This window comes from Nerophis ophidion, linkage group LG26, assembly GCF_033978795.1.
Source record: "Nerophis ophidion isolate RoL-2023_Sa linkage group LG26, RoL_Noph_v1.0, whole genome shotgun sequence".
Lineage (NCBI taxonomy): Eukaryota > Metazoa > Chordata > Actinopteri > Syngnathiformes > Syngnathidae > Nerophis > Nerophis ophidion.
Genome location: NC_084636.1, coordinates 33,698,961 through 33,711,460, shown reverse-complemented (window position 1 = coordinate 33,711,460; position 12,500 = coordinate 33,698,961). Strand labels below are relative to the sequence as shown.

Below are 12,500 nucleotides of genomic sequence, written 5' to 3'. Positions count from 1 at the left end.
TTTTATAATTGTAAAGGACACTGTTTTATCAACTGATTGCAATTATGTAAATTTGTTTTAACTATTAAGCGAACCAAAAATATGACCTATTTTATCTTTGTGAAAATATTGGACACAGTGTGTTGTCAAGCTGATGAGATGCGATGCAAGTGTAAGCCACTGTGACACTATAAATCTTATTTTTTATTTTTATAAATGTCTAATGATAATGTCAATGATGGATTTTTAATCACTGCTATGCTGAAATTATAACTAATATTGATTCTATTGTTGATAATATTCATTTTTGTTTCACTACTTTTGGTTTGTTCTGTGTCGTGTTTGTGTCTCCTCTCAATTGCTCTGTTTATTGCAGTTCCGAGTGTTGCTGGGTCAGGTTTGGTTTTGGAATTGGATTGCATTGTTATGGTATTGGCTTATTGGTATATGGACCGCCAAGGCTGTCCTTTGTCACCCATTCTGTTCATAACTTTTATGGACAGAATTTCTAGGCGCAGCCAAGGCGTTGAGGGGTTCCGGTTTGGTGGCCACGGGATTAGGTCTCTGCTTTTTGCAGATGATGTAGTCCTGATGGCTTCATCTGGCCGGGATCTTCAGCTCTCACTGGATCGGTTCGCAGCCGAGTGTGAAGCGACCGGAATGAGAATCAGCACCTCCAAGTCCGAGTCCATGGTTCTCGCCCGGAATAGGGTGGAATGCCATCTCTGGGTTGGGGAGGAGACCCTGCCCCAAGTGGAGGAGTTCAAGTACCTAGGAGTCTTGTTCACGAGTGAGGGAAGAGTGGATCGTGAGATCGACAGGCGGATCGGTGCGGCGTCTTCAGCAATGCGGACGTTGTATCGATCCGTTGTGGTGAAGAAGGAGCTGAGCCGGAAGGCAAAGCTCTCAATTTACCGGTCGATCTACGTTCCCATCCTCACCTATGGTCATGAGCTTTGGGTCATGACCGAAAGGATAAGATCACGGGTACAAGCGGCCCAAATGAGTTTCCTCCGCCGGGTGGCGGGTCTCTCCCTTAGAGATAGGGTGAGAAGCTCTGCCATCCGGGAGGAACTCAAAGTAAAGCCGCTGCTCCTCCACATGGAGAGGAGCCAGATGAGGTGGTTCGGGCATCTGGTCAGGATGCCACCCGAACGCCTCCCTAGGGAGGTGTTTAGGGCACGTCCAGCTGGTAGGAGGCCACGGGGAAGACCCAGGACACGTTGGGAAGACTATGTCTCCCGGCTGGCTTGGGAACGCCTCGGGATCCCCCGGGAAGAGCTAGACGAAGTGGCTGGAGATAGGGAAGTCTGGGCTTCCCTGCTTAGGCTGCTGCCCCCGCGACCCGACCTCGGATAAGCGGAAGATGATGGATGGATGTTATGGTATTGTTGTTTAGTGGTTTATTGGATTGATTAAAAAAACAAACAATAAAATTAAAATAAAAAGTATATTTTTTTAAAATGAGAATCGATTCTAAATCGCACAACATATTCGATTCGATTCATATTTGAATCGATGTTTTCCCAGACCCCTATTGTGTAGTATTTGGGAGTATTTCTGTATAGTATTTGGGATATTATGTGTGTATTTGTGAGTGTTTGTGTATTTGTGAGAGTATTTGTGTTTGTGTCTAGTATTTGTGAGAGTATTTATGCAAGTATTTGTATCTGTGTGTAGTTTTTGTCTGAGTATTTGTCAGTATTTGTGAGAGTATTTATATGTAGTATTTGTGTGACTATGTGTGTGTGACTGTGTGTGTGTTTAGTATTTGTGACAGGTATGTTTGTAGTACTTGTGAATGTTTATGGGTATTAATGTGTAGTATTTGTGACAGTATTTGTGTATTGTATTTGTGAGAGTATCTATGTATTTGTGAGACTATCAATGTGAGTATTTGTTTGTAGCATTTACTAGAGTATGTGTGTGTATTATTTTTGAGAGTGATTGTGTGTAGTCGTTTTGAGAGAGTTTATGTGAGTATGTGTGGTAGTTGCGAAAGTGTTTGAGAGTATTTGTACATTTGTGATGGTATTTTTGAGAGTATTTGTGTGTATTATTTTGGGTGGTATTTGTGAGTATTTCTGTGCAGTATTTGTGAGAGTATTTATGCGAGTATATGTGTGTCGTTTCTGTGAGAATATTTTTGTGTAGTATTTGAGTATTTGTGAAAGTATGTATGTGAGTATTTATGGGTAATATTTGTGAGAGTATGTGTAGTATTTGTGAGGCTAATTATGTAAGTATTTGTGTGTAGTATTCAAGTATGTGTATAGCATCTGTGGGAGTATGTGAGTATTTGTGAGCGTATTTATGTGAGTATTTTTGTATAGTATTTGTGAGAGCAATTATGCAATTATATTTCTGCATAGTATTTGTGAGAATATGTATGTGTGTAGTATTTGTTGGAATATTTATGTGAGTATTTCTGTACAGTATTTGTGAGTGTCTGTATTTGAGAGTATTTATGTGTGTGCAGTATTTGTGAGACTATTAATGTGAGTATTTGTGTATTGTATTTGTATCTATTTGTGTGTAGTGTTGGTCAGAGTATTTATGTAAGTATTTGTGGGTTATGTGTAATATTTTTGAGAGTATTTGTGTGTGAAAGGTGTGTGTAGTAGTTGCGACAGTGTGTGTGTAGTACTTGTGAATATTTGTGAGTATTTATATGTAGTATTTGTTTTGCATTTGTGAGAGTATCTATGTATTTGTGAGTGTATTAATGTGAGTATTTGTATGCAGCATTTATGTGAGTATTTGTGTAGTATTTTTGAGAGTATTTATGTGTAGTATTTTTGAGAGTATTTGTGTATGTGTAGTAAATGTGAAAGTGTTTATGTGAGTATTTGTCTTGGTATTTTTTTATGTGTGGGAGTATTTATGAGAGTGTTTGAGTATTTGTGTGTAGTATTTGGGAGAGTATTATTGTGTATTTGTGTGAATATTTCTGTATAGTATTCGTGAGAGTATTTATGTGAGTATGTGCGTCGTATTTGTGAGAGTATCTGTGTGTAGTATTTATGTGAGCATTTGTGAAAATATGTATGTGAGTATTTATGTGTAGTATTTGTGAGATTCATTATGTAAGTATTTGTGTGTAGTATTCATGCATTTGTGAGAGTATGTGTGTTTAGCATTTGTGTGAGTATGTGAGTATATTTCTGTATTTCTGCATCGTATTCATGAATTTTTGAGAGTATTTATGTGAGTATTTCTGTTTAGTATTTGTGAAAGTATGTGTGAGAATATGCATGTGTGTAGTATTTTTGGGAATATTTCTGTATAGTATTTGCGAGTGTTTGAGTATTAATAGAGTATTTGTGTGTATTAGTCTAAAATTTGTGAGAGTATTTATGTGAGTATTTGTGAGATTATTTGTGTATTGTATATCTATCTATTTGTGTGTAGTATTTGTGAGGATATTAATGTGTAATATTTGGAGTATGTGAGTATTTGTAAGAGTATTTATGTGATTATTTCTGTATAGTATTTGTGAGAGTATTTGTGAGAATATGTGTGTGTGTAGTATTTGTTGGAATATTTTGTGAGTATTTCTGTACAGTATTTGTGAGTGTCTGTATTTGAGAGTATTTATGTGTGTGTGTCTAGTGTTTGTGAGACTATTAATGTATTTGTGTATTGTATTTGTATATATTTGTGTGTAGTGTTTGTCAGAGTATTTATGGGTAATAATGTGTAGTATTTGTGAGAGTATTTGTGTGATTATGTGTTTGTAGTATTTGTGACAGTATGTGTGTAGCACTTGCGAATGTTTATGTGAGTATTAATTTGAAGTATTTGTGTATTGTATTTTTTGAGAGTATCTATGAATTTGTGTGTAGCATTTATGTGAGTATTTGTGTATTGTATTTTTTGAGAGTATCTATGAATTTGTGTGTAGCATTTATGTGAGTATTTGTGTGCAGTATTTTGAGAGTAGTAGTTGTGTAAGTGCCTATGTAAATATGTGTGCAGTATTTGTATATTTGTGAGAGTATTCATTTATAATATTTGCGTGAGTATTTTTGGTGTAGTATTAATGTATTTATGCATGGTATTTGTGAGAGTATTTGTGTGTAGTGTGTGTGAGTATTTGTGTATTTTTGAGAGTATTTATGTTTGTGTGTGTCCAGTATTTGTGAGAGTATTTATGTATTGTATTTGTATCTGTGTGTAGTGTTTGTCAGAGTATGTATGTCAGTATTTCTGAGAATAGATGTGTAGTATTTGTGTTTAATATTTTTGGGAGTATTTGTGTGTAGTATTTTGGGGAGTATTAATGTCAGTATGTGTGTAAAAGTTGTGAAATTGCTTATGTGAGTATTTGTATATTTGTGATAGTATTTGTGTGATATTTGTGAGAGTATTTGTGTGAGTAATTTGTGTTGTATTTGAGTATTTCTGTATAGTACTTGAAAGAATAATTATGTGTAGTATTAGTGAGAGTATTTATGTGAGTATGTGTGTATTGTATTTGTTAGAGTATTTCTGTGCAGTATGTGTGAGAGTATTAGTGTGAATATTTATGTGCAGTATTTGTGAGAGAATTCATGTGAATATTTATGTGTAGTATTTGTGAGAGTACAGTGGTTTACCTTTGGTTACTTCTGCTTTGTCCTTTTTGCCCTCCCTTTGGTCTAGAAGCACAAACAGACCAGACTGTACATCCTGCATTTACTTCCAAGTACTAGTAAATAAACCGTGTACTGTACCTTTAAGGAGTGTTTTTCCCATGATGCCTGGTGATGGACGTCTGATGCTCAACTTGACACGTCTTCCTCAGAGAGACAGATCACAAAAGAATACTTCAATACTTCACAAAGGAACAATTCAATATTTCACAAAGAATATGTCACAAACGAATATTTCAATATTTTACACACAAATACTTCAATATTTCAGAAAGAATGCTTCAATATTTCACAAAATAATACTTCAATATTTCAAAAAACAATACTTCAATATTTCAAAAAACAATACTTTTGATATGAGATACATGCTAACAGTAGGGTATATCACAAAAGAATACTTAAATATTTCAGTGTACAACTTCAATATTTCACAAAGAATACTTCAATATTTTACAAAAGAATACTTCAATATTTTACAAAAGAATACTTCAATATTTCACAAAGAAAAATTCAATACATTACAAAGGATGCTTCATTATTTCACAAAGAATACTTCAATATTTCACAAAAGAATACTTGAATATATAAATAAAAAAATACTTTGGTATTTCACAAAAAAATTATTTGTTATTTCACAAAAGAATACTTCGGTATTTTACAAAAGAATACTTCAATATTTCACTAAAGAATATTTCCGTGTTTTACAAAATAATACTTCAGTAGTTATTTCACAAAATAATACTTCAGTATTTCACATAATAATACTTCAGTATTTTATAAAAAAATACTTCAGTATTTCAGTGTACAACTCAAATATTTAAAAAAACAATACTTTGATATTTTACAAAAGAATGCTTCAATATATCACAAGAATACTTCAACACTTCACAAATAATACTTAAATATTTCGCAAAAAATACTTCAATATGAAAAAAAACACTTCGGTAATTCACAAATGAATACTTCGGTATTTCACAAAAGAATACTTCAATATTTCACAAAAGAATATTTCAGTATTTCACAAAATACTTCGATATTGCAGAAGAGAATACTTCAATATTTCACAAAAATATTTCAATATTTCACAAAAGAATACTTCAATATTTCACAAACAATACAATATTTTACAAAATAATTCCTCAGTATTTCACAAAATAATACTTCAGTATTTCACAAAAAATACTTCAATATTTCAGTATACAACTTAAATATTTAAAAAAACAATACTTCAATATTTTACAAAAGAATACATCAATATTTCACAAAGAAAATTTCCATATTTCACAAAGAATGCTTCAATATATCACAAAAGAATACTTCACAAAGAATACTTCAATATTTCTCAAAGAATGATTCAATATTTCACAAAAGAACATTTTAATATTTCAGAGTACTACAATATTTCACAAAAGAATACTTCATTACTCAACAAAAGAATAATTCAATATTTCATAAAGAATGCTCCAATATTTCACAAAATACTTCAATATTTCACAAATAATAGTTCAATATTTTTCAAAAGAATACTTCAATATTTTACACAAGAATACTTCAATATTTCACAAAGAATACTTCAATACTTCAAAAAACAATGCTTCTGTATTTCACAAAAGAATACTTAAGTACTTAACAAAAGTATACTTCAATATTTCACAAATAATTCTTCAATATTTCACAAAAGAATATTTCAATATTTCAGAAGAGAATACGTCAATATTTCACAAAGAATACTTCAATATTTCACCAAGAATGCTTCAATATTTTACAAAAGAATACATCAATATTTCACAAATGAATACTTCAATATTTCACAAAAGAATACTCCAGTATTTCACAAAAGAATATTTCAGTATTTTATAAAAGAATACTTCAGTATTTCACAAAAGAATACTTCAGTATTTCACAAAAGAATACTTTAATATTTTACGAAATACTTTAATATTTTAAAAAAGAATACTTTAATATTTTACAAAAGAATGCTTCAATATTTCACAAAAGAATGCTTCAATATTTCACAAAAGAATACTTCAATATTTCACAAAAGAATACTTCAATATTTCAGTGTACAACTTCAATATTTCACAAAAGAATACTTAAATACTTAACAAAAGTATACTTCAATATTTCACAAATAATTCTTCAATATTTCACAAAAGAATACTTCAAAATTTTACAAAAGAATACTTCAAAATTTCACAAAGAATACTTCAATATTTCACAGAAGAATACTTCAATATTTCACAGAAGAATACTTCAATATTTCACAGAAGAATACTTCAATATTTCACAGAAGAATACTTCAATATTTCACAGAAAAATACTTCAATATTTCACCAAAGAATACTTCAATCTTTCACCAAAGAATACTTCAATATTTTACAAAAGGATACTTCAATATTTTACGAAAGAATACTTAAATATTTCACAGAAGAATATTTCAATAGTTCACAGAAAAATACTTCAATAATTCACGAAAGAATACTTCAATTTTTGACCAGAGAATATTTCAATATTTTACAAAATAATACTTTAATATTTCAATGTACAACTTCAATATTTCACTAAAGAATAATTCAATATTTCACAAAGAATACATCAATATTTCACAGGGATTACTTCAATATTTTCACAAAAGAATACTTCAATATTTTCACAAAAGAATACTTCAATATTTCACAAATAATTAAATATTTCACAAAGGAATACTTCACTATTTCACAAAGAAAACTTCAATGTTTCAAGAAGAATACTCCAATATTTCACAGAAGAATACTTCAATTTTTCACAGAAAAATACTTCAATATTTCACCAAAGAATACTTCAATATTTTACAAAAGGATACTTCAATATTTTACGAAAAAATACTTCAATAATTCACAGAAGAATATTTAAATAGTTCACAGAAAAATACTTCAATAATTCACAAAAGAATACTTCAATTTTTGACCAGAGAATATTTCAATATTTTACAAAATAATACTTTAATATTTCAATGTACAACTTCAATATTTCACTAAAGAATAATTCAATATTTCACAAAGAATACATCAATATTTCACAGGTATTACTTCAATATTTTCACAAAAGAATACTTCAATATTTTCATAAAAGAATACTTCAATATTTCACAAATAATTAAATCTTTCACAAAGGAATACTTCACTATTTCACAAAGAAAACTTCAATGCTTCATGAAGAATACTTCAATATTTCACAGAAGAATACTTCAATTTTTCACAGAAAAATACTTCAATATTTCACCAAAGAATACTTCAATATTTTACAAAAGGATACTTCAATATTTTATGAAAGAATACTTCAATAATTCACAGAAGAATATTTCAATAGTTCACAGAAAAATACTTCAATAATTCACAAAAGAATACTTCAATTTTTGACCAGAGAATATTTCAATATTTTACAAAATAATACTTTAATATTTCAATGTACAACTTCAATATTTCACTAAAGAATAATTCAATATTCCACAAAGAATACATCAATATTTCACAGGGATTACTTCAATATTTTCACAAAAGAATACTTCAATATTTCACAAAAGAATACTTCAATATTTCACAAATAATTAAATATTTCACAAAGGAATACTTCACTATTTCACAAAGAAAACTTCAATGTTTCAAGAAGAATACTTCAATATTTCACAGAAGAATACTTCAATATTTCACCAAAGAATACTTCAATATTTTACAAAAGGATACTTCAATATTTTACGAAAGAATACTTCAATATTTCACAGAAGAATATTTCAATAGTTCACAGAAAAATACTTCAATAATTCACAAAAGAATACTTCAATTTTTGACCAGAGAATATTTCAATATTTTACAAAATAATACTTTAATATTTCAATGTACAACTTCAATATTTCACAAAGAATACATCAATATTTCACAGGGATTACTTCAATATTTTCATAAAAGAATACTTCAATATTTCACAAATAATTAAATATTTCACAGAGGAATACTTCACTATTTCACAAAGAAAACTTCAATGCTTCACAAAGAATACTCCATTCAATATTTCACAAAGAATACTTCATATTTCACAAAGGAGTACTTCACTATTTCACAAAGAAAACTTCACTAAATTAGAATACTAGAATACTAAAACAGTTTAAAACTTTTTTCTTGCAATAGTCAGACTTTATTTTTGTGAAATTACAACTTTATTTTGCTAAAATTAGTTTTCTTTAATAGAATTACGGATACATAAACGTTAGGGGTGTGGGAAAAAATGGATTTGTGTGATTCAGAATCGATTCTCTTTTTTTTTTAAATAGATCATTGTTTTAAAAAATTGATTTTTTTTTTTTTTTTTATCAATCCAACAAAATAATACACAGCAATACCATAACAATGCAATCCAATTCCAAAACCAAACCTGACCCAGCAACACTCAGAACTGCAATAAACAGAGCAATTGAGAGGAGACACAAACACGACAGAGAACAAACCAAAAGAAGTGAAACAAAAATGAATATTATCAACAACAGAATCAATATTAGTTATAATTTCAGCATAGCAGTGATTAAAAATCCCTCATTGACATTATCATTAGACATTTATAAAAATAAAAAAGAACAATAGTGTCACAGTGGCTTACACTTGCATCACATCTCAAAAGCTTGACAACACACTGTGTCCAATGTTTTCACAAATATAAAATAAGTCGTATTTTTGGTTCGTTTAATAGTTAAAACAAATTTACATTATTGCAATCAGTTGATAAAACATTGTCCTTTACAATTATAAAAGATTTTTACAAAAATCTACTACTCTGCTAGCATGTCAGCAGACTGGGGTAGATCCTGCTGAAATCCTATGTATTGAATGAATACAGAATCGTTTTGAATCGGAAAAATATCGTTTTTGCATCGAGAATATGGCAGAGGGGTTAGTGCGTCTGCCTCACAATACGAAGGTCCTACAGTCTTGGGTTCAATACCAGGCTCGGGATCTTTCTGAGTGGAGTTTGCATGTTCTCCCCGTGAATGCGTGGGTTCCCTCCGGGTACTCCGGCTTCCTCCCACTTCCAAAGACATGCACCTGGGGATAGGTTGATTGGCAACACTAAATTGGCCCTAGTGTGTGAATGTGAGTGTGAATGTTGTCTGTCTATCTGTGTTGGCCCTGCGATGAGGTGGCGACTTGTCCAGGGTGTACCCCGCCTTCCGCCCGATTGTAGCTCAGGTAGGCACCAGCGCCCCCCGCGACCCCGAAAGGGAATAAGCGGTAGAAAATGGATGGATGGATGGAATCGAGAATAGCGTTGAATGGAAAAAAATCGATATATAATCGAATCGCGACCCCAATAATCGATATTGAATCGAATCTTGGGACACCCAAAGATTCACAGCCCTAATAAACATATATATATATATATATGTTTATTGGGGCATACATACACACACACATATATATATATATATGTGTGTGTGTATATATATATATATATGTATATATATATACACATATACACACACACATATATATATATATGTATATATATACATACACATATATATATATATATACATATATATATATATATATATACATACGCATATACACACACACATATATATATGTATATATATACATACATACACATATATACACATATATATAATACACACACACACATATATATATATATATATATATATATATATATATATATATATATATATATATATATATATGTGTGTGTGTATATATATATATATATGTATATATGTGTGTGTGTATATATATATATTAATATATATACACATATACACACACATATATATATATATGTATATATATACATACACATATATATATATATATATATATATATATATATATACATACACATATATATATATATATACACATATACACACACACATATATATATGTATATATATACATACATACACATATATATAATACACACACACACACATATATATATATATATATATATATATATATATATATGTGTGTGTATATATATATATATATATGTATATATGTGTGTGTGTATATATATATATGTGTGTGTGAGTATATATATATATATATATATATACATATATATATATTTATATATATATATATATATACAGATATACACACACATATATATATGTATATATACATACACATATATACACATATATATAATATATTTCAGAACTATTTTATAATACTTGCTGTGCTATTACAACTTAACTCTTATTATGATCTTTTACATTTTTTATAAAGTGAGAACTTTTAAAACAGTTTGACATTTTTTTTCTTGCAGTAGTCCGACTTTATTTTTGTAACATTACTACTTTATTTTGTTAAAAACAATATTTCCTGTCTTAATACGACTTAATTGTCATTATGATTTTTTTATTTAAACTACATTTTTAGTGAAGTGAGACTTTTTCTTGTAATATTTTGACTATTATTATCGTAATTATTTTTTTTAAATGACATTATTCAAATTAATTTGAAGTTGCCTTCATTCCAATAGGAGTTTTACGTTTGTTTTCCGATTAATACGAGACGGATCGGCCAACGAACCCCCACATGTTATACCATCGGAAAGATCTCACTTGCGCCCACCGGCAACATTTTGTGTTACCATGGTGACGCTATTCACAGATTTAAAAAAAAGGGCCAATTGAATGGGTACATACCCTTTTAACGGACAATTGCTCTGAGACAAATGCCAAAAAAAGAAGAGCTACGTTCACGTAGCTTGGTGCTTACTTAATGTCTCATTTTGTTCACATACGTGTTTACTTTTGACACACGCTAACTGATAGCATGCTAACATTAGCTTGCTTGCATGCTAACTTAAATAGCTACATTTGCTTCCGATTATCCCAGAGTCAAATAACTTGGTATGTGACGCTTGTTAACTGTTAGCATGCAAACATTGGTATGCTAATATTAGCATCCTAACTTTTTTTTTCACTTTTTTCTTTACTTCTACAGCCATGCACCTTATAGCCGTGTTACTTGATATGAGATACATGCTAACTGCCATCGCTAGCACACATGCTAAGTGTTACATTTCTAATGTACGCAAGCTTATGTTTTAGGCTAGCTCTATAGCTAATTTTGTACAATAACAGATAGCAGGCCCGTCCAAATATTTGCGAGGATATTTTCTAGTTCGGAGAATATTGTTGCAGTTTGGAACTTGTCGGAGGCTAAAGAGACTTTGAATTATGTACAGAGATGTCTGGCGATATTATCAGCCGATAAATGCTTTAAAATTTAATATCGGAAATTATCGGTATTGGTTTCAAAAAGTAAAATGTAATACTTTTTAAAACTCTGCTGTACGGAGTGGTACACGGACGTAGGGAGAATTACAGAGCTTTTCACACACACAAGTGAATGCAAAGTATACTTGCTCAACAGCCATACAGGTCACACTGAGGATGGCCGGATAAACAACTTTAACACTGTTACAAATACGCGCCACACTGTGAACCCACACCAAACAAGAATGACAAACTCCTAGCCATTGTGGACTACACCTCCCACCCACTGCACTCGGACCTTGCGGAGAGAATGAGCACGTTTAGAGGAAGACTCAGACTCAGACCTAAATGTAAGCCGGAACGACACAGGAGGTCCTTCATACCGACAGCCATCAGACTGTATAATATATATGTTCCTTCTTGACTGCACTTAAATGTAGAAAATATGTAGAATATATTTATATTATTCATATATTATATATATAATATATGTTATATATTATTATTATTGTTTTAGTGAGCGAACTGTGGTGCTGAATTTCCCCCAGGGATCAATAAAGTACTTTCTATTGTATTCTATTTCGGGAGAACATCTGCACCGTAATACAACA

The 12,500-nt window shown here is 30.5% G+C and overlaps 1 protein-coding gene across 1 annotated transcript in view; it reads right to left on the bottom strand.

Moving 5' to 3' along the window:
- The window catches only part of LOC133543961 (sex comb on midleg-like protein 2), a 73,886-nt gene that overhangs the window by 58,603 nt on the left and 2,783 nt on the right, over positions 1-12,500 (bottom strand). The window contains exons 2-3 of the mRNA XM_061888914.1: positions 4,695-4,756; positions 4,578-4,619 (exon numbers count right to left, since the gene is read on the bottom strand). Coding sequence (XP_061744898.1) covers positions 4,578-4,619; positions 4,695-4,716 — 64 coding nt within the window. The 5' untranslated portion in view covers positions 4,717-4,756. The remainder of the gene's footprint in view (positions 1-4,577; positions 4,620-4,694; positions 4,757-12,500) is intronic.